The 22971-nt window shown below is 45.9% G+C and overlaps 1 protein-coding gene across 4 annotated transcripts in view; it reads right to left on the reverse strand.

Moving 5' to 3' along the window:
* Nucleotides 1-406: 406 nt before the first annotated feature.
* The window catches only part of PRKCSH (PRKCSH beta subunit of glucosidase II), a 74568-nt gene continuing 52003 nt past the window's right edge, over nucleotides 407-22971 (reverse strand). For all 4 annotated transcript variants that reach the window (XM_070741685.1, XM_070741683.1, XM_070741684.1 and 1 more), the window contains exons 13-18: nucleotides 15697-15766; nucleotides 5702-5791; nucleotides 5053-5127; nucleotides 3815-3914; nucleotides 1189-1325; nucleotides 407-966 (exon numbers count right to left, since the gene is read on the reverse strand). In XM_070741685.1, coding sequence (XP_070597786.1) covers nucleotides 1194-1325; nucleotides 3815-3914; nucleotides 5053-5127; nucleotides 5702-5791; nucleotides 15697-15766 — 467 coding nt within the window. In that variant the 3' untranslated portion in view covers nucleotides 407-966; nucleotides 1189-1193. The remainder of the gene's footprint in view (nucleotides 967-1188; nucleotides 1326-3814; nucleotides 3915-5052; nucleotides 5128-5701; nucleotides 5792-15696; nucleotides 15767-22971) is intronic.

Here is a 22971-nt window from a genome sequence, read left to right on the forward strand (position 1 = left end):
TCCCAGAAAGCAGCAGATGCTTTTTTGAAGAAGGGTTCAGATGAAAAACAATGGGGCTGGAACAGAAAGAGCCTCCGGTTTTGTTATGGAAATGGTTGGGCTTCCACAGCAATCAAGGAGAGCAGGTGAAAAGCACCAGCTTTTTCCTCTCCCCCTCCCCCTCCATCAATAGAGGAAGCCCAGAAGAGCTGGCGAGGCCTTCATATCCCCAAGGACCCTGGGGATGGGCGGAGAAGAGGCTGGTCTGTGGCTGAAACCCATGTCCCCAATCCCCATTAATGCTTTTAGACAATTTCAGGGGAGGGAGAGGCGATGTGTTTGTACAGCTGATACCAGCTGGCCTAAATAGGCCCTGTTTAGGCCCAGCTCACTTCCCACCTTCATTTTCACAGAAAACGACAAGACAGAAAGGACTCTTTCTTTATTGGATGGGGATGTGAGGGGTTTCCCCCCAGGAAAAAACAGCAGATAAAAAAACAGGTGATGATTTTTGTCTCCTCTTCTTGTTTCACGTGTCCAAAGTTTCAGACTAAGTGGAAAAATCATCACTGACTGGTTTTCGGAAAAAGGCCAGCAGAGAAAAGCGCCAGGTAGACAGCTTTGAGGTCTCTCCACTTTGAATGAGAAGTGAATGTATCTCCTTCTTCACAAAAGCATCACATTTAGGAGAGGAGGAAGCCTTCTGCCAGCAGAACAAAGGCCCAGATAGTTGTGCAATCCTAAGTGAATGTGTTTAGGGCAGAGGATATTTGGTCACAACTTGATGAATGGGGAAAAGACTTATGTCCCAGTAGCTGACAAGAAAAATGAAAGTTCAAACCTCAAAGTCCACTGGGCCAGAGTAACAATAACTGCTGTAATTCAGAAGAGCACATTTTTAGGCAAATCGTGTGGTGAATTTTACAAAATTGCCTGGAATCATATGAATTAGAATTTGGCTTCTCTGGCAGGTTTGGTTGTAGACAGCTGCAAGAAAGTGGTACACATGAGAATGAGTAAAAAAGACAAAGATGGAAACATCAACAATCTTTTTTCAATGCAATCCTTAACTGAAGGGTTTAGTATTGAAAGATGATATTCATCCAATGCCCTTGAAGGGAGATGATGATTATTTGAAACACATTGGTCTTTTCATTATTCCTCCTTTGTATTAAGCAAACAATATGAATCTAAGATGTTGCAACTCACCTGTCTCAGAGCTCATCGTGGCCGAGATCTTTTGGCTCATGGCAAGCTGCTGGGGTAATAAACTCCATTGAATACTCACAGCGGCTGGGCTCTGTTGTAGAGGTGATAATTGTCTCCTTGCCACATGAAAGTTTTACCTTAGTAGGAGAAAAATCAGAGCAAATGCCATTGCATCTTAATCCTTACTGTAATTGAAGCCAGCAATTAAAGAAGAGTCCGACTCCCTAGTTATCCCACAAGATACTACAGACAGTATAAGTATTGAAAGCTGGCTGGATATCTTGGGGCCAGTCATTCTAACTTAGCCCAATTCCCTACACAAGGTTGTTGTTGTGTGGAAAATAGGAGGAGGAAGTAGTATTAGGCATGTTTGCTCGCCATGAGATACCGTGTTTCCCCGATAGTAAGACACCCCCGATTGTAAGACGTATTGGGGGTTTCAGGGGGGTCGGCTAATATAAGCCGTACCCCGAAAGTAAGACATACGTCTTACTTTCGGGGAAACACGGGGGTATTGGGGGGGGGGAGCCCGATGACGTCGGGAAGACCCAGGGAAGGTTTCTTCGGCCGCCCAGCAGCTGATCTGCTCGGCAGCGCGGCAGCAGCCCTGGCGGCGGTTCCCTCGGCAGCGCGGTGGCAGGGAGAGGCTTGCGGCCGCCGAGCAGGTGGGAGAGCTCGGCGGCAAGGCACAAAGGATTTCCCTCGGTGCGGGTCGGTTGCTGGGACGAGCGCCTTTGCTGCAAGCCGCCGCCCGCTCGGCTCGCTTCGGACCAGCGCCGTCCTTCGCCTCGCCGCGGCGCCACCGCCTCTTCCCCGGCTTGGCAAAGCGAAGGATGGCACTGGTCCGAAGCGAGCCAAGCGGGCGGGCGGAGCTGCGCCCTCCTTCGCCCGCCTCCTTTCCGGCAGGCAGGTGGGGCTGCCCAACTGCGCAGAGTGGCTCCTCCCCTCCAGACGTGTGTCGGGGAAGCGGGTCGGTTGCTGGGACGAGCGCCTTCACTGCAAGCCGCCGCCCGCTCGGCTCGCTTTGGACCAGCGCCGTTCTTCGCCTCGCCGCGGCACCACCGCCTCTTCCCCGGCTTGGCAAAGCGAAGGACGGCGCTGGTCCGAAGCGAGCCGAGCAGGCGGCGGCTTGCAGCGAAGGCGCTCGTCCCAGCAACCGACCCAGCTTCCGACCCAGCAACCGACCCAGCTTCCCCGACACGCGTCTGGAGGGGAGGAGCCGCTCTGCGCAGTTGGGCAGCCCCACCTGCCTGCCGGAAAGGAGGCGGGTGAAGGAGGGCGCAGCTCCGGCCGCCCGCTCGGCTCGCTTCGGACCAGCGCCGTCCTTCGCTTTGCCAAGCTGGGGAAGAGGCGGTGGCGCCGCGGCGAGGCGAAGGACGGCGCTGGTCCGAAGCGAGCCGAGCGAGCGGCGGCTTGCAGCGAAGGCACTCATCCCAGCAACCGAGTCCTGCCGAGGCTCGGCTGCAAGCGGCCAGCGAGGCCGACCAGCTCCGAGGCGAGCGTCCGGAGCTGCACCCTCCTTTACCCGCCTCCTTTCCGGCAGGCAGGTGGGGCTGCCCAACTGCGCAGAGCGGCTCCTCCCCTCCAGACACACGCTTCCCCGACACGCGTCTGCGGCTCCACGCCTGCACCGAGGGAAATCCTTTGTGCCTTGCCGCCGAGCTCTCCCACCTGCTCGGCGGCCGCAAGCCTCTCCCTGCCACCGCGCTGCCGAGCAGATCAGCTGCTGGGCGGCCGAAGAAATCTTCCCTGGGTCTTCCCCGCCGCCCACGCAAAGGGGAAACCCCAATCTTCGCCTCCTCGCTGCTGCGCCGCTGAAAGGACCCTTTCAATCTTTTTCCAATGTAAGACATACCCCGAAAGTAAGACGTAGTGGGGCTTTTGGGGGTAAAAAGAAAGTAAGACACTTTCGGGGAAACATGGTAGAAATCTAAATAAACTAGCCTCAAACTATCAGCACACATTTGAAATTAAATTTAAGGTTCTACTTGAAGCAAGTAGAATATGAAGGTCTGAAGGCAAGCTGTTCCACTGGTTAATTGTTCTATTAGGAAGCTTCTATTTAATTCCAGGTTGCTTCTCTCCTTGATTAGTTACGATCCATGGGGTTTTTTTGTCCTGCCCTCTGATGCCTTGGAAAATAAGCTGACCCCCAAATACTGGAATACTATCACATCACCCCATCTAGTCCTTCTTTTATCTAGACCAGCCAAAAACAAATCCTATGAAGGAAGGAGGAAGGGATAATCCCCAAGCAGGAGACCAATCCAATCCAGAACTTCAAATAAAACTCCTAATCTGTATAATTTTTCAATTACTAATGCAAGGAAGACATGCTCCCCACTTCCATCTTCACTGCCCAAATCTTCTAGCTGGTTTTCTATATATCTGCCAGCTCACTCACAGCCACTCATTTCCCACCACGTTTCAGCAGCGTATTTAATGCTTACTTCACTGCCAGTTTACACAGTCTGGAGATGACCTATAATAGACCTGCTTGGTGGTACAACATGTGATGGAATTCCAAATTCTAAAGTCTATGAAAGTCAATATTCTTCCAAGACTACAACTATTTGTTTTCCACAAAGATTAGCTGTATCCATTTTGTCCCGTTGAAAGAACTCACCGTTGTAGATCGATTGGGGCCCTGCCAACAGCCTGTGCCATGCTCATATTTCATGATGCTGAATTTGTTGTCATCTGAACCAGCCCAGGATCCCCATGTACTAGAAAGAAAGGAAGCTAGTCAGTGCACTAATGAACTCTTGCCAACCTAATCCAGAAAGTTCAATGAAGAAAAGCATGCACATCTCATTTCAAAGCCACTTTAAAGTCAGCCATTTCAAGACCCAGGAAAAAAATTGGGATGCATATACACACTGCTCTTCCCTCTATCAAGAAAGTTCAGGTGATGAGAAGTAACCCTTTAGAGATACAAAAGCCTGAAGATAAGTATTTTAAAAGTTTCACAACATGTTTAGTGAATGACTTTTTTCAGTTTGATTGAGAAGAATTTAATCTTGATACTGTATCTCATTTAGCAAACACAATTGGGAAAAACAACTTGGTTGTTAAGTGAAGCAGACATTAAGTGAAACTGTGACTATGACCTTCCTTCAAATTTCCTTTGCTTTCCAGATCTGTAAAGACTGTAAATGCAAAGTTTGGTCACTAAGTTACTTTTTCACCACTGTGAATGGACACTGTCCAAAGCATTCACTAAATAAAGATTATGGAAATGTTTTTAATACGCATACATAAAATTAATACATGGCAAATATATTAAGTGTCATCTGTGCTTTAAATATGTGACTCCAAACACAATTATTACTACTGCCTTCCGAAATAGATTAGCTGTAGCAATAGAACTTAGAATTATATACTGCTTCACATTGCTTTACAGCCCTCTCTAAGAGGCTCACAGAATCAGCCTATTGTCTCCAACCATCTGGCTCTTCATTCTACCCACCTTGGAAGGATGAATGGTTGAGTCAATCTTGAGCCAGTGAGATTTGAACTGTGGAACTACTGGCAGCCGGCAGGCAGCAGGAGTAGCCTGCAGAACTGCATTCTAATCACTGTGCCACCACGGCTCTTGCACCCATCTTTTTCAAAGGTTGGGTTATGGATGAAAAGAGGATCATGGCTTGGTACACTTAGATTAAGGTTGGATATACTTAGGGATTTCAGGGCAGAAGCAACACCCAAACCACAGCCTTTCTAATTCATTGCTCAGCCTTTTGACCACTCTACCAGATCACTTCTCAATTTGGTTCAAGAAGCAAATGACCTCCTGTTGCTATGAGAAGCATGGATGCCATGCCCTCAATCCTCAAAGGGTATAACAGCATCCAAGTCTCTTACCCAAGGCTAGTCTCTGAGCCACCATGCTTAGGTTTTTGAGACACTCTGTTAAAGGGGCAGAGGCGATAAATATATCTAGAAAAAAGGAAAAAGCAGAAAAGAAATGTATATCATGCCTTGTGTGATGATTTCCATATCTCTCAGAGTAAGCTAATTCCCTTCCCTTCCCACAGTAAGCTGCAGTTCTAGTCCATTAAGTAAAGGCAGTCCTGGGACTCTCTTCTTTCCCCATCTCAGAATTAGGCAAATAGCAGGAGTTAGCCACTGATAATATTTGCATAAAACAAAAGCCAATAAAACTGAGGTTGTGAATTGCTTTTATAATGCTTTGCTAGACAACCAGGTTGGCTGCATCCTTGAGTATCCTGCAAACATCTCCAGAATTGCTGCTAGCTAGGAAACCTTTGTGTGTATATATATGCCTGGGCATCTCATTTTCATCTAAATAACTTTGATCTGGTAGGAGCACTGAATCAGCTCAATAATCCCACATGAATAACTATTTACTATACTACAGCTGATAAAAACTTACTACATTCTGTATTGCTTGAGGGAAGTATATAATCAAAAGAAATTCAAATGTGGCTGAACTGGGGACTGAGCTCACTCTCAACAGAAACACAATTCAATATAAAGAAATAGGACCTACTCATTAGTAGTGAGTTCATAGCATTGGCCATACATGTAAGAAAATTCTCCATTTGGACCAAAATCAAAGGAAATTTCTTTCTCTAGATTCCTAGAAAAACAAATAAAATAGAGGACACTGTTAAAGAAGAAAATGAATACATAAAAATCACAAGACACATTGCTAAACTATAGAATATGTGTGGGCCCATTTATGAGAATTTGGTATGATTTTCCCCCCAAAATCCCAGTTCCAAATCCTTTCCAAATAAATTATTCTTGATATCTGACTCCTTCAAAACAATGCTGAAGCTGTACTCAGAGAGTAGCTGACCTTTATAGTTACCCAGCTATTTAAAGTAAATCAAAAGTAGCTAGAGAGGAAAGAAAATGAGTTCACCCATCAACATTAAGATGCATATAGTGGGGGCTACATTGAGCAACAGCTTCTTCACTTCGTCCATGATTGGGCCTCAAGCATGAACACAGGTCTTGCTCACTCACCCCAATACCCACAGAATAGTAAAAGCCAGGCTTTACCTGCATCAATGATCAATTCCTTTTTAGAATAGAATAGTATAGAATCGAATTTTATTGGCCTAGCGTGACTGGATACACAAAGAATTTGTTTTGGTACACATGCTCTCAGTATATATATAAAAAAGAAAAGTTAAGTCTGTCAAAGAATCATAAGGTACAACACTTAATGATAGTCCAGGTACAAATTTTACTCAAATTCTCCCTTTATAGGGCTACCTTGTCTGTGTTATAAAATTTCAGGCAATCTCTAGATGACAACAAGTATGTAGAGCTTTTCTGAATCTCTTTGCTTTCATGTAGTGGTCATCTGGATATAGTTTGTTTGTTTATTTGTATATTTGTTTAGCAGCTCAGATCTTACAGTCTGATCTTTGTCAAGAAGCTGACTTCTTTGTTTCTTGCCCTTATCATTTGTGTGCAGACCCATGGGACCCCACAGAGCAGAAAGAAGGCAAGTTGGGAAGGCTGAATCCCATGGTTACCGCCCTGTCACCAAGGCTACCCCTAATTACAGGTCTCTCTCCCAGGCACACAGATGGATGCAAAGCTCTTTGTCTGATGAAAGACCTGCCCTTAGTTAATACTTGGCCCCAGTCAGATGGAAAGAGCTTTCATGAAGAAGGAAGCATTTTCTTCTTCCCTGGGCAAAACTAATTCTCCTCTTCATTCTTCAGAGACTATTATAATCAGTATCCTTCCATTCACCTGTATTACACACCCAAGTCAAGCTGCAAGAGAATGCTCCCGATGCACATATGGATTCTTTAACCAAGCCTTGAGGAAAGAGGTCTTCAACCTCTCTGCCAGGAGCAGCCCCACCTGTACTAGGAAACAGGAGCAAGCCTGTGCTGGGAGGCTAACAGTCAACTCTGAAGAAAAAAAGGGTTGGTAATCTAAAAAGTGAGCTCCAGGGATCCAAATTCCAGAAGGAGGATAGGGAAGGGTGTATTTCATTTCCAAAAAAAAAATTGGTTTGAAAAGTGACACCAACAAAACAGGTCTCAGCTGCTTCTCACAGCTTCCATTAACTATGTGCTTAGCTAAAAGATCCTGTGCCCCTCCTGTCCCCTTAAAAGCTTTCCTAATGGGCCAAACCGGAGACCTCCCAGGGGGTGAGGAAGGGCAGGTTGTGCTTGCAGCTACAGCTAAATTATGGCTAGATGGAAATCACCCCCTCTACAGTCAATTTTAAAGGACTTCAATTAAGGCTCTTGCTTTGCACCTGCCATGGCAAGCAATTTTCTCCCCAAGGTCATGATCCAGCATATTACTTGCACTACCTCAGATGACAAAATGCTCTCTCTTAACCCCTCCCACCATTTTATCTTTGACATTTAAATAGAACTTCAGGGACAAAAATTCTAGCCTAGCCTTGACATGCTAGTTTTCTCTGTGCAGGGAATGAGACTTAAGTATGACCGCCTACTGCTAATGGAAATAACAGTGGCTTTGATATAACTTTTTTATAAACTTGGGAATGGAAATTATAGAAACAGAAACTGCTACTGCAGGAACTGAAAGTCCATACCCTTAAGTGCTTCACAGATCTAGGTCAACTAAGATTCAGCCAAGGAAAGCTCTAGTTGGACCTCTCTTGATGGAGACAAAACAATCTGCATCTCTTGGCTTCAAGCGCCCATGTATTTCTGGAGTGGAAATATACTGGGCACCAAACATAAATATCTGCAATGGTATGATGAGGAAAAGATGATTTGTGCAAGAGAGGCTCCCAACAGCTGGAGGCAACTATATTTAAGATGCATATAAATTACAGAAAGTTGATGGACAGAATACATCCTTCTCCAGTGACATTTCACTATAGAAACTTACCTAGTCATCTCTCACAGTAGACTTTTTGCCAGAAATTATGCAACATAGAGTTTTATGGGTAAAGAAAACTTTTAAAAATTATCTGGAAAGGACTGACTGGTTGCTTTGAATTAGAGCAAATCTGTATTCAGGTTAAACATACACAAAATTGTTCTCAAGCTAAAGTGGGAAAGAGCTTTGAAATTAAAAGCAGTGAGAATGGCTGCATTCAAAGGATTCAATATATCTTGTATTATGTTTCTTGGGAGGAGGAAGAATCTCCCAAATTAAGATAAACCCCCCTCCCCAGCTAAAAATGAAGTGTCTGTCACTAGGGTCAACTAAACTAAGCATGCCGAGGTCTCCCATCTGCTCCCTGAAACAACCCTCCCAGTCTATGAGCTCAGGAGTGGTGTGATTACTGCAATAATTATGTATGCAATCAATAGAAGACAGCTTGAAATTTATTTCTGGCTTCCATCCTTTACCCTCCCTCACTTGAGACCTGGGGAGTAAAAGATGTGAGTCGAATGACAAAATAGCACCAATCCCTCCAAAGCAAACCATTTCATCTTTATGGAAAATTCAAATGAAATATACCAGTTAAGACACATCAAGTTAGCAAAAAACAATAGAGAACATTAGGACTAAGAGAGGACTATTAAAATCCAGTTTGTTGTTCTAGTGTTCTTAGATTCACTCACCTATTCACCCCCAGGATAGAATTCATGTTGATATTTTAAGCCCCTGAACCTTTTAATAAGTTGCCTTGAGTTGCTATGGGCGAATAGTTGGCAATATAAATTCAATAAATAATAACAATAATAAATACCATCCTGCTAGGTTCCCAGATTAAAAAATGGCATCTCCCCATCGAGATTAAGAATAGGTGAATGGAAATACAAAGGGAAGGAGCCCTTTGGACCAGAGCTCTAGAAAAGGTCATGAAAATAAGCTGGCTTTCTCAGTTGGCCACAAGGAAATGGACAATCTACTTTTGGATTCCTGGAAGCAGCCAGGAGCTATAAATGCCAGAAATTAGTGGAAAGCAATGTGACAGAAGCTAATAAAAATGGGCTTCCAGATTATCTATAGGGAAAACTGCCACATTCAGAACTGCTCAAAAACATAATGGGTGTCACTGAAGCAGACATGGGTATCTATTACTTTTTTTATTTTTAAACAGTTTTTTATTTATAGAAAAGTTAAAAACAAGACATACATACAATAATACAACATAATACAAACAAATAGAAAATATAAGAAAAGGAAAAGAGTACTTGACAGACTATCCAGTTTACCTATGTACATTAATCATTCATTTTTAATTAATTTTTTCAAATATCAATCTAAATTTGAATTAATTAGGCGTTGATTGCTTACCTGAACGCCTCTTCTCGTACGGTGAGCGGGTACAGCAGTCACATGGGTTGCTCATGTCCAATCCGGTGGAACTGAGCCTAGTATTAAAAAAGCTTGCCGGATCCGCCCCTTCCCCAGAATTCGCGAATCCATAGACTAGGCTCAGTTGTGAAGCTCTGTAGTGTTCAACTCTCATTGTTAGAGGAAGAAAGATATAGAAAGGTAAAGAAGACACATACAAGGGCGGGAAGTGACTGCTGTACCCGCTCACCGTACGAGAAGAGGCGTTCAGGTAAGCAATCAACGCCTATTCTCCGTACTGAAGGAGCGGGTCCAGCAGTCACATGGGACATACCCAATAGATGTTCCCTAGGGTGGGATTAGCTTGCTATCGTGTGAGATAACGGATTGGAGTACCCTTCTGCCGAAGGCAGCGTCCGCTGAAGCGTAAGAATCAATCTTGTAGTGCCTGATGAAGGAATTTGGCGAGGCCCAAGTGGCTGCTTTGCAGACCTCCTCCAACGGGGCTTGAGTCGCCCAAGCGGCCGAGGTGGCTGCGCTCCTGGTGGAATGCGCTGTGATGTTCCTTGGAACTGAGAGGGAGGCCGACTCATAGGCCTTAGATATAGTCCCTCTGATCCAACGGCCTATTACTGTTGAAGACACTTTGGCCCCCATGACTCTGGGATGATAGGCTACAAAAAGTGCTTCTGACCTCCGAAAGGGTCCCGTGCGTTGGATATAGATTCTCAGCGCTCTGGTGAGATCCAGGGTATGCCATCTAAATGCCAAGGGATGGTCTCGTTGGAGGCAGAAGGAAGGTAGGACAATATCCTGAGATCTGTGGAACATGGAACTGACCTTGGGTAAGAAGGTGGGGTCCAGTCGCAAGACTACCTTGTCCTGATGGAATTGACAAAGGTCCTGCCTGATTGAGAGGGCAGCCAGCTCCGAAATGCGTCGGGCAGAGGTAATAGCCACCAGGAAAGCTACCTTAAAGGATAGGTACCTGAGGGACGCCGATTTTAGGGGTTCGTATGGTGCCTGCGTGAGGGAATGGAGAACCCGTGGCAAATCCCAGGATGGATACCTGTGGACCTTGGAAGGTCTGAGGTTGGCTATGCCCTTGAGGAATTCCTGAACTTCAGGGAAGGATCGGAGAGGCTGTCTGCGGGGACCCCCTAGGACAGATGAAATGGCTGCCAGATGACGCCGGAGGGTGCTGGTGGAAAGTCCTTTATGGAAGCCTTGCAGAAGGAAGGAAATAATTCTGTGTATGGGGATGCACAGAGGGGAGAGACCTTCCTGTAGACACCACTGGTGAAACTTGGACCACGTGTGGTCGTAGATTCGATTGGTCGAACCCCTTCTGGCCTTTAAAATGACCTCCACTGAATCGGGGTCATGACCACGCAGTTCTAAATCTCTCCTGATAACAGCCAGGCGGTGAGGTGGAACCACTCCGGGTCTGGATGGAAGGAGGCCCCCTGCCGCAGCATATCCCCCGAAACGGGGAGTCGCCAAGGGTCCTGGACGGACAGCTGTTGGAGATCCGCGAACCAGGGCCGACGGGGCCAATGAGGGGCGATTAAGATTACTCGGGCCCTCTCGGTGAGGACCTTGTGAATCACGTCCGGGAGGATTGGAATTGGAGGAAATGCGTAGAGTAGGCCTGGAGGCCATGGACTCCGGAGGGCATTGATTGCTTCCGCTCCCGGGGATGGAAATCTGGAATAGAAGCGAGGGAGTTGGGCGTTCGCATTGGTCGCGAAGAGATCCAGGATTGGTAGGCCGAATCTGAGGGTGATTTGATGGAACAGGTCTTGATGGAGGTTCCACTCTCCTGGGTCTATCGTCGCTCGGGATAGCCAATCCGCCTGGACGTTGAGACTCCCCGAGATGTGATCGGCTAGGAGCGACTGGAGATGTTTTTCCGCCCAAAGGCCCAACTTGAGGGCCTCCCTCATGAGAGCCTTGGATCTCGTGCCCCCCTGTCTGCAGATATGGCTTTTTGTGGCAATGTTGTCGGTGAGAATGAGAACGTGCCGGTTGGGAATGCGAGGAGAGAAATGCTTCAGAGCCAGGGAAACGGCTCTTAACTCTAGCCAATTGATTGGCCTGGAAGCTTCCTCCGGGGACCACGTGCCCTGGGCTATCATCCCCTGGGCGTGGGCGCCCCATCCCGATAGACTGGCATCTGTGGTGATGACAAATTGATCCGGGCACCTGAACGGGGATCCTCTGTCCATGGCCGGAGACTTCCACCACTTGAAGGATCTGCGAACACTCAGTGGGATGACAATGCGTCGATTTGAGTTGCTGTGCCCCGATCTCTGAAAAGGTAACAGGAGCCACTGGAGTTCCCTAGCATGAAGGCGAGCCCAGGGAATGATGCCTATGCATGACACCATCTTCCCCAAAAGGGAAGATAGAGTAACTATGGATACTGAAGAATTAGATAAAATGTTAGAAATTAACTCCACTATACTGAGTTTTCTCTCGGGAGAGAGAAAAACCTGGGAGGATTCTGAATCAATAATGGATCCCAGGTGAGAAATGGATGTGGAAGGTTGGAGGTGACTTTTATCAAAGTTGATGGAAAAACCATGGCCCTGAAGGACTGACATGGTGACAGAAAGGTCTGTTTTCACTTTCTCTAGGGAGTTCCCATGAATCAAAATATCATCAAGATAACATAAAATGTGGATGGGAGACGCCCGGATATAGGCCGCCAGGGACCCCAAGAGCTTCGTAAAGACCCGAGGGGCCGAGGAAAGGCCAAATGGCATCGCCCTATACTGGAAATGCCTGCCTTGAAAGGAAAAACGTAAAAATCTTCTGTGGCATTTGGCTATAGGAATGTGAAGGTAGGCCTCAGTGAGGTCTAAGGAGACCATGAAATCTCCCGAGTGAATGGCGGCCAAAATAGAAGACAAGGAGTGCATCTTAAACTTCCTATATTTGATGAATAGGTTTAGTTTCTTTAAATCCAAAATAGCTCTCCAACCTCCGGAGGACTTTGGAACCATAAATAGGATGGAATAAAAACCTAGGCCCTTCTGACCGGAAGGGACCGGTTGAATGGCTCTGATGGACAACAGATGAGAAATGGCCTCCTCCATACGGTTACAATCTGAGGATGACCTGGGAGAAGGGCAGGAAATAAAACGTTTAGGGGGAGGAGAAATAAATTCTAAAAGAAGGCCTGTTTGAACAGTGTCAATGACCCAAGGGTCCTTGGAGGTGAGACGCCAATTAGAGGCGAAATGAGCTAGGCGACCCCCTATGGGAATAGAGGTAAGATTACCATCTAGGTTTTTTTGAAGCCCTGTTAGAGGAAGCTCCCCTTTGGAAGCGAAAACCTCTACCCCTGGAGTTCCTGCCTTGGGAACGAAAGCGGGGGGAATACTGACCTGGAGATCTCTGAAAGGAAGCCGCTTGATCTTGCTGGCGCCCTGGGCGACGAAAGGACTGCGTTTTGGTAGCCTTTTTTGTGGTTGGACCCAAAACTTTCTTCTTGTCCGTGGTTTCCGTGAGGAGTGGATCCAGAAGATCACCGAAGAGAAGGTCGCGCTTTAAGGGACCCTGGGATAACTGCCACTTTTGGCGAACTCCCGCTTGCCAAGGGCGAATCCATAGGAGTCTTCTTGCCGTTGTAGAAGCTGCAATAGACTTAGCAGAAAATCTAGTAGATTGCAAGGTGGCATCAGCCACGTACTGGGCAGCTGCAAAGACTTTGTTGAAGTCTTGTTGACCTCTCAAGTCATCGGGAGGAATATGCTGTTGAAGTTGGCGAAGCCACAGCAGCATGGCTCTGGAGAAAAAGGAAGCCGCTGCAGAACTTTTAATGGCCCAGGAATCAGCGGTGAATCCTCTTTTGAGCATTTGCTCAATGCGCTTGTCCTCTGGGCGGAGGACTTCCTCCGCCTCGCCTGGCACAGCCGCTGCCGAGTGAAGAATCTTGACAGGTTCATCCGGTTTGGGAAAGGATAGAAGCTCTTCATAGGAAGAGGAAAGTTTGTACAACTTTCTGTCCTTGGTGGAGGGATTAAGGCCAGAGGCTGGAAATTCCCACTGTTTGAGTAAAGCATCTTTAAACAATTTAGGCATAGGAATTACCTCGTTATCCTCCTGTTCCTCTGTGAAGTAAGGTAAATTCTCCTCCGGGGGATCAGTGGAAGTGGAGGCTTGTTTCTCCTGGGCCGCTAATCCCGTAGAAATTCTAGCTTTGAGGAGGAGAGATTTGAATAATTGAGAAGGAAAAATAGTAATTGGAGGAGGAACCTTTATTTGGGATTCCTCATCATCTGATAAGCCTTGAAAAGGATCCTCATCATCCTCTATATCCTCATATTCATCCTGGGAGGAATCTGAATCCTCCTGAATAGGAGCTCTGACCGCTGGGGAAGAACCCAAGGGGCGGGAGGGACGAGAAGGAGGAAGAGGTAAGGGAAGCTCATTGATGGTGGAGAGTTTGGCATCAATGGCTTTGGACAACACAGCAAAAATAGATTGGAACTCAGGAGGTAAACTGGAAATATCAGCAGAAATGGCAGAAGAATCCCTAAAGGCCTGGGAGGATCCTGGCTGGGGGGAATCTTCAATAATATCTGGTTCCTCTGGACCTATGCCCCATAGGTTAGGTTGGGGTCTGTCTAGGTTTGGCTCATCCAGAGATAACACAGGGACCCCAGAAGGAGGTAGACTAGAAGCCTCTGGGGGGTCTTGACTACTGATCACTTGGGCCTGCACTTTCAAACGTTTTGCTGATTTGTCATGGATTTTTTGTAGGGCTAGGTCCCTTCTCTTCTCGGCCCTGGTGACCTTGGTCGAGGGGCGGGCCCCTGGAGAAGAGGAGGAAGAGGCCTGGGGGATACTAGTAATCTCATCGCCTGTAGGCCTGGCCTCTCTGGGACCTTTAGTTGTGCCTCTCTTGGGAAAAGTAGCCATAGTCTGACAATTAACAGAAGACAAGGCTGAGCCAATAACTGAATAATAAGGAGAAGAATTTCAAGGACTTCCCAAGAGGAATGGATCCTGCTTCGAGGCCTCGAAGCTGCTGAAACTTGAGGACAATCTGGGCAAACCCAGAGTTCGTGCCCCCAAACCCAGCGGGGCCAGCCTCCCTAAACTTTATAATTAAGTAAACCAAGGCACTCTGGTTGGAGGCTTAGCCGGTGGAGAATTTAGCCTGGGACCCCCAAGGCCCGCTCCGGGATCCAAGCGGTGGACTGAGGCCTACGCGGCTGGCAGGAGGCCAACACGAGAGGCCTAGATTTAAAAAGGGCGCGAAGGCCTTCGCGCCGAAAAAATCGCTCCGTAAAATTTCTTAAAGGGAAAGCGATCGACTAAGTCCAGGAGACTAGAAGGCGTCTCACTCCGCAGGAGGTATTTCTTAAGCCCTTAAATATATTGTATACAATAAATTCAATAGATTAATACTTGCACCAGGACCTCCAGGCCAACGGATTAGAAGAATCCACAAGCGGCCGCAGGAATCGTAACCGGCAAAACCGCCGGGGGAAAACGAAACCGCAACTTCTCCAAAGGAAAAAAGCCGAGCCGCAAACGGCTGGCGCTATTAGTGCAAGTAAATAATAATGATAAAACAAATCTTACTACTTTTGAAGAAAAGGAACGAAGGGAAGGTGTTAGAATGTTGAACGAGCTATCACAATACAACCGCAGGATATGCGAACTGAGCGAATTCTGGGGAAGGGGCGGATCCGGCAAGCTTTTTTAATACTAGGCTCAGTTCCACCGGATTGGACATGAGCAACCCATGTGACTGCTGGACCCGCTCCTTCAGTACGGAGAAATTTGTAACATCTAATCTCCTTTTTTCCATCCAGTTATATAATTTGTCCCAGGTTTCAAAATAGTCTGTATCTGATTTGTCCTTGAATTCTGGTGTCATTTTGTCCATCTCTGCACATGATAGAATTTTAAATAAAATTTCTTCTTCTGTGGGAACATCTTTACTTTTCCATTTTTGAGCATATGCTATTCTTGCTGTGGTTAAGATATGTAACATTAAATATACCTTGAGGGGGTGGGGGTGGTTGTATTTATCAATGGTTATTCCCAGCAGGAAATGCTCAGGTTTCAAATTAAATTTAATTAAATTTCCAAAATTTCTTTCAATCATTGTCTTATTAGTAGCTATTACTAAGGGACTGACTGCCAGGAGGTTAAAATGCACCAGGAACCTAAACAAAGATGGGCCAAAATAGCAGTGTTCATGCTCATATTCACAAAAGCCACCACTCAATTGAACAGTCACAATTTTCCTCTCCAAAGTCCTACCTGATTGATTCCTCCATTTCTTTCAAGGACTTATCTACTTCTTCAAATTGTTCTCGGGCCTTTTGGGCAACTGGAAGACAGGTAAAATTAAGACTGGCTGAAAAATTGAATAAAATCATTATGTACATTTGCTTTTCTATATAATTCCCTTCTGGGTAGTAGTATTGGGGCCTGATTAAATCACCATACTGTATTCCTATGTCACAAAGAGCATTAGAGGGGAGAGAATTGGACAAAAACAAAAGCATTTTCATAACAAGCACTCAAGATGCCCCATTTCCATTTGCAGTTATTTGTTCTTCTTGCTATCTAAGCCAGTTAAGCATCACACCCACCTGGAAGAATAGGTAGTATTCATCCCATTTCATAGTGGACAGATTTCACAGTGGACAAGTGAAGTTGGGAACCCAGCTCTGTCATTTTGGTGAATGTGCAAATCTGACTCAAGGTCATTCACTTATGTCAGGGGTCCCCAAACTTTTTACACAGGGGGCCAGTTTACTGTCCCTCAGACTGTTGGAGGGCCGGACTATAAAAAAGCCCCTATGAACAAATCCCTATGCACACTGCACATATCTTATTTAAAGTAAAAAACAAAATGGGAACAAAAACAATATTTAAAATAAGAAGTAATTAAGTAATAAAGTAATTTATACATTTTTATTAACAAGTAAATTTAAACTTAAATCAAGAAACTCCCTCCATTTCTCCTTCCTTCCTTCCCTCCCTCCCTCCTTCCTCTCTACTTCTCTCTTCCCTCTCTTTTCTTCCTTCTCTCTCGTTTCATTTTCCTCTCCCTCATTTTCTCATTTTTCTCTTTCTCTTTTTTTCTCTCTCTCACTCTTTCCATCTATCTCCCTTTCTGTCTTCCTCTCTCTCTCCCTCTTTCTCTCTGTCCCTCTCTCTTTCTCTCTTCTCTTTCTCTGTCTCTTTCACTCACTCTTTCTCTCTCCCTCTTTGTATCTCTCCCTCTTCCGCCCTCTTTCTCTTGCTTTCTTTCTCATTCTATTTCTATCTCTCCCTCTCTCCCTCCCTCTCCCTCTTTCTTTCTCTCTCACTCTATTTCTATCTCTCCCTCTTTCTCTCTCCCTCTCTATCTCTCCCTCTTTCTTTCTCACTATATTTCTATCCTTTCTCTCTCACTCTCTATCTCTCCCTCTTTCTCTCTCTCTCTTGCTTTCTCTTTCTCATACACCACGCTGGCAACAGAGAGAGAAAGAGAGAGCGGAGGGCAGCTTGCCAGTCCACGGCCCCCTGAATGAGCAGTTCTGCATGGCCCCAGCACTGGACTTCGCCGTCGCCTCCGCCCCCGTCCGGCTCTCCAGCTAACCCCCTGAATTCACCCGAACGGAGGCGGCGGCGGTTTCAAAGGACCAACATACGGTCCTTCATGGTGCTGCGTTGCTAAAGCCTCCAAACTCCGCTGCTGTCCTTGGGCATTGTTACTTCTAAGCTGCGCTGAGAGAGAGAGAGAGAGAGAGCGGAGAGCACCGGACTTCACCGTCACCTCCGCCCCCGCCCGGCTCTCTAGCTAAGAGGCAGCAATCACGTCCACCCCTTCGCCCTCCACGGTGCCCAGCCCCACACCGCCTCCGCCTCCGGGTAGCGCGCCCGAGCTCTTCCTGCAGGAACGGGTGGTGGGGTGGAAGTGGTTGGACTTATCTACACGCGCGCCTGCTGATTGGGAAGAGAGGGGAAAAAATCTGCGCCTCCAAAGAGGGGAGAGGGGGAAGAAAGAAAAAGAGAGTTCCAACTTGGCGGAAGGCGGAGGGGAGAACTGAGCGTGCTGCAGCAAGTTTGCTTGGCTTTCGTTTGCCGCTTAGGAGTGACCCTCTCTCGGGCTTGTTGTGGATGTGGCGTGGATGAGGGGGAAAGCCCGGCTGCCCTGAAAAGCACATTTGGAAAGTCTCTGTGGAGAGCCAGAATCCCAACAAAGCTTCTTTTTTCTTCAGTAGTCGGTAAGGAGGCGAAGAAGAGGTTGAACTGGTTTTGCTAATTCGCGCTTACCGCTTTCCCCCTCATCCGCGCCGCATCCACAACAAGCCCGAGAGAGGGTCACTCCTAAGCGGCAAATGACATTCAGACAGGGGTGGTGGAAGGGGAGAAAAAAAAAGCCCCAGAAAGCCAAGCAAACTTGCTGCAGCACGCTCGGTTCTCCCCTCCGCCTTCAGCCAAGTTGGAGCTCTTTTTTTCTTTCTTCCCCCCCTCCCCTCTTTGGAGGCGCAGATTTTTTCCCCCCTCTTCCCAATCAGCAGGCGCGCGTGTAGATAAGTCCAACCACTTCCACCCCACCACCCGTTCCTGCAGGAAGAGCTCGGGTGCGCTACCCGGAGGAGGAGGTGGCGGTGGCCTGAGGCCGGGCGCTGGGCGCCATGGAGGGCAAAGGGGTGGACTCTTTGCTGGAGAGCCGGACGGGGGCAGAGGCGACGGCGAAGTCCGGTGCTGGGGCCATGCGGGGCCGCTCATCCAGGGGGCCGTGGACCGGCAAGCCGCCCACCACGCTCTCTCTCTTTCTCTCTCAGCGCAGCTGAGGTAACAGTGCCCGGGGACAACAGCGGAGCTCGGAGGCTGCAGCAACGCAGCGCCGAGAAGGACCAGGTCCCTTGAAGCCGCCGCCACTGCCTCCATTCGGGCAAATTCGGGGGTTCCTGAATCTCCCGTCCATTCACCGCGGAGGATGAGGTGAGGAGGAGACAGTGCAGAGGCAAGGGGCGGGGACGAAAGTGGGCCTGCAAGGGGCCAATTGCAGGCCCGCTTTCCTCCCCACCCCTTGCCTCTGCACCGTCTCCTCCTCACCTCATCCTCCGCGGTGAATGGACGGGAGATTCGAGAGCTTATTATATCTATCGATAAAATCTCGTGTGCTCCCTGCCGGCCGGATAAATCGCCTCAGCGGGCCGTAGTTTGGGGACCGCTGACTTATGTGGTTAGTATCTCCTTTGTAAGTTTATTCCTCTTCAGTCTTTCCAAACTTAATACTTTTAGATCTAGCCTCAAACTGCATGGTTAAGACATAGTTCCAAGTATCATGAGGTCATTGGGAACTGCTTTGCATGATTCAAATGCAAGGAAAAAAAGGGGGGGAAAGCCAAATGATTTAAATTTCCTCTTTTCATCACTGATTTTTGTCCAAATGAAAGACATAATGAAATAATAGATTTGCTACTCTGATCAACCTATTAATAACTATGTGAAAGGGCCATTTCCTTCTTATTGCAGTTTAAAGTAAAATAGAACTCCCCCATCTCTTCCCCCCACCTATATATTCATAGCCAGCATCAATATGAAATATTTGTGTGTAACCAATGCTTCAGTTATTTCTCCATAAGAGAAGAATTTGCCATCCTGGATACACCAACACTAGCTACTGTAACAGCTCCGAAACCTTTGGGCACCTGAGACTGGTTCTGTGGAGGAACAAACTTTATCTCTCTCTCTCTCTCTCTGTGTTTTCATGCCATCTAGAACCTGAAAATGCTCAGATGAAGATTCACTCACTTGCCTGGCCTAGATTGGTATTGGTCTGCTAGCCGGGGGTTGTGGACCTTTGATCTAGTGGATATTAGGAGAAGCAACAAGCTCAATAATCATTAGTCATGAGCCAGTGGCCCAAAGGTAATATTTCAGGAATATTAGTTAGAGACTAAGATTATGATTTCATACAAGACCAGTAATGGAGATTTTCAATCCCCTAAAATAGGGATAGGCAAAATTGGCTCTTCTGTGACTTGTGGACTTCAACTCCCAGAATTCCTGAGCAAATCATGCTAGCGCAGGAATTCTGGGATTTGAAGTCCACATGTCATAGAAGAGCCAACTTTGCCTACTCCTGCCCTAAAACAAAAGATGATGTGTAAAAAGGCCAAAGGTATCACTGAATCAAAATTTAACTGAAGTATTATTCTAGATATGTGCATTTTACTCTGCTGTACTCTACTTACAGAATTTAACCATTTTCATTCAGAACAAAAATAAAAACTAAACTAGGTTTTCATTTCAATTCTATCTGATGCAGGTAGGCTCCCCATTACCTTCTCAGAAAGCCAGAAGGATGAAAACTAGAGCAAACCCAGTGCTGATACGTAAATGCAGTATGGGAAAAGTCAGGATGTTTCCTAGCTTCCAATGCTAAATCAACACATGGTGACAATTCTCCACTTCTGCTCAGGGTGAAATTAGAAGCAGAAGACTCATTTTAAACTGATGGAGTAACATTAAGCAACCAGCTACCACTACTGATTGCCCTTTACCTCCTGGATATGTGAGACTTGAGAAACTATGCATCCGCTTAAAAAAAGGTAATGGCATTAGCTGTGTAGGTGCCACATTTTCTGCTATGTGGCACCTACATAGCTAATGCCATTACCGTGCAAAGTGCAGACATGCCTTGAGCTTCCTACTTCATTTTACTGTAGCTACAAAACTTTTTTGTCTCATCTGATACATTTTGACAAGCTCTGTCTTACAGCACTTGTGAGAGCTTGGTTGGACAGGCTTTGGAGGAACTGAGCAAGGGGCAATATTTGAGGAACATTAAAGACAAATGTTTTTATCTGTTTGGAAAAAGCCAGGGAAGGAAGGTCCAGATACATTCCACTAAAAATAATCGGCCTTTTCCAGAGCAGTAACATTTACAGGAAACTTAAGTCCTGTGCAGAAATGGAGTCAATTAATCATTAACCCATCAATTTATTATTCTGATCACTGGTTGTAAAATAAGACTGTACAACTGTGGCCAAACATTCATAAAACACATCAAAATGTACAGAAATCAGTAAAAACATTAAACCTGCCATCACAGCAAGTAAACTATTAGACAACCGTAGGAACTTTTGATAACATATTTTCTTTATTTAGCAGTAGCCCATGCAAAGTTTGCTGATTTTCATAGCATTGTCTCCTTGTCATTGAAATGGAATCTGTTCAAGGAAAAATCGGATGGGGAGCAGAATGAATCCAACACTGCATGGCTCAGGAAATTAAAACATTATAGCTATGAGTGTGAATTTCAGCTCTAGTCAGAAAGCGGTCTGGGGAAATTCAGAAGAATGGTTAAGATACTGCAACACACATCTAGCTGAACATATGCATAGACAATAAGTTCTATTTTTAGACACAGGTAAAGCTAACAGCTCTTCTGCCCTTTCCAGGGAGGTGACTCAGCTTTTCCTGCTTGGTCTCCCTAAAACAGCAGATATGGCCAAGAAATACATCAATTTAAGGTATTTTTATCCCACTTTCAAAGGCACATACATGACTGCTTACAGAAACCAATGAAGAACACACAACAACCCACCACCACCACCACACACAGTAAGATTAACATGCTACCAGTCATTGAACACTCCAAAAAGTGACAAATCAGTTAACACCCCGGCCTCCTGAAACAGCAAGGCCTTCCAACTTTTCATATGCATAGCCATGAACCCACAAAAACATGGGTTGTGGGAATAAACCCAACTGAAGCATCAGTTCCAAAGGCATTCTAGGCGGAAAATATATGACTTGCCTTAGTATCTTCTAATTAAAATATGATCCTCCACCAAAAAATAATCTATCCAAATGTGGAGCAGCACTATAAATCTAATGGCAACTAAGGTTCAAAATATCTGGAATATATTAGATATTATTTATGCTGCAAGCCCAAAACAGACACCAAACATTTTGTCAAACTGAGAAAGTCTTTCTGCCCTGTTTTCATCTGGCCTTCCAGGTGGCTAAATGCAGTAATTCAAGCTATAACAATATAAAATGCTTTACATAATGATGCAAGAAAAATGCAAAAATGGACCCAGGATCAGATCTCTGTTTAGTTTGCAGTAATTTAACATAATGGCCAGCTAGATGACAACACTAACCTTGCTGGCTGTTCTTAAACCACTAATTCAATAATGGCGAACCTTTTTTGGCTCATGTGCCAAAAGGGTGTGTGTGCATGCACATTTGCACAACTCCTGCAGTGCCCCCCCTCCCCGTAAGCATGCAGATCTCACTGAAGCCTCCAAACTCCTGAAGCTTGGGGAGGGCGAAAAATGTCCCAAATGAAAGTTTGTTTCCAAACTTCCAGTTGGCCCGTTGGGATGTTTTTCAAAATCCCCAGACTTCGAGAGGCTTATCCCCTTGGGAGATTTCAGCACCGTTTTGCTTCCTGCACATGCAGGGAAGCAAAATCATGCTAGGGATGCACGCACACATGCAAGGATCCTCATGCTGCGCGCACAGCGCACCGGTAGCACCAAGTAAGAGGAATCCCCCACCACCACTAGGAGTAATGAAAAATGCCACAAATTCCATCTTGTGCCTTTTAGTGATGCTTTATATCAACAGTCCCCAGTGGCCCCAGAAGCCTGGAAAAATACTTTTAAAATTATTGTGGCTGGTGGCAAATGGTTGTCTGACCCTGATAATGCCTAAAGACCAGGGGTGCGGTGGTAAGACACTGGGCCTGCGCATTGTTGAGGTTGGCAGCTTGATTCACATGAGCAAATAAACCACGTAAGGGCAAGAAAGGAGCCTCCCCCAATTGCCTATTGGCATACAGGCATCCTGTGACAAGACAAGACCACCTGAAAAAATTCCTTTCGCAGAGGCAGGCAGCCACCTTGGTGATCCCTGGCTAACACAAGCCATATGCTTAAAAAAACAATCTACATAGAAGCTCTATTAAAGAAGAATTACTCTTGAAAAGCAGATCAGAGAATTACATCTATAACCTCTTCCAAACCATATTTAATTATACAGAATCATCATTTGGAGGCAAGACTGCTGTGCCAAGGGAACTAGAAATGGCTCCATCAATCCCCTGTCCTATCTTAGCATACATATTTTGAGGACTTGGGGTGCCCTCTAAAGGCACTGAGATGCCTTTTATGCAAATGTAATGCATTACCTTCCCAAATGCCCTTCAAAAATGATCATAATTCTTTATCATTATGAGGTTTGTTCCCTCACATACATGTGTTTCTTCAATGTTTTTGAAACTCTTATAATCAACTTTAATATTCTGGGCTGACCCCACCAACTGCTGACCATTGCCCTTGACTGTGATAGTCCATTATATATATATATATATATATTATTTATTCATCAAAATGCCACCCATCTCATGGTTGAGGTGACTGATTAATTAAACTTGAAAATTGGATGATAATACAAAAAACAAAATTAAAAAACAGATTAGAGAAATGGACTGAAAGCAACAGAAGGAAATGTGAAAGAAAGAAGTAGAAGTCCTCCACTAAGGAGATAAAAATCAAATGCACACACATAGGGTGG

The sequence above is a fragment of the Erythrolamprus reginae genome, chromosome 2, assembly GCF_031021105.1.
Source record: "Erythrolamprus reginae isolate rEryReg1 chromosome 2, rEryReg1.hap1, whole genome shotgun sequence".
Lineage (NCBI taxonomy): Eukaryota > Metazoa > Chordata > Lepidosauria > Squamata > Dipsadidae > Erythrolamprus > Erythrolamprus reginae.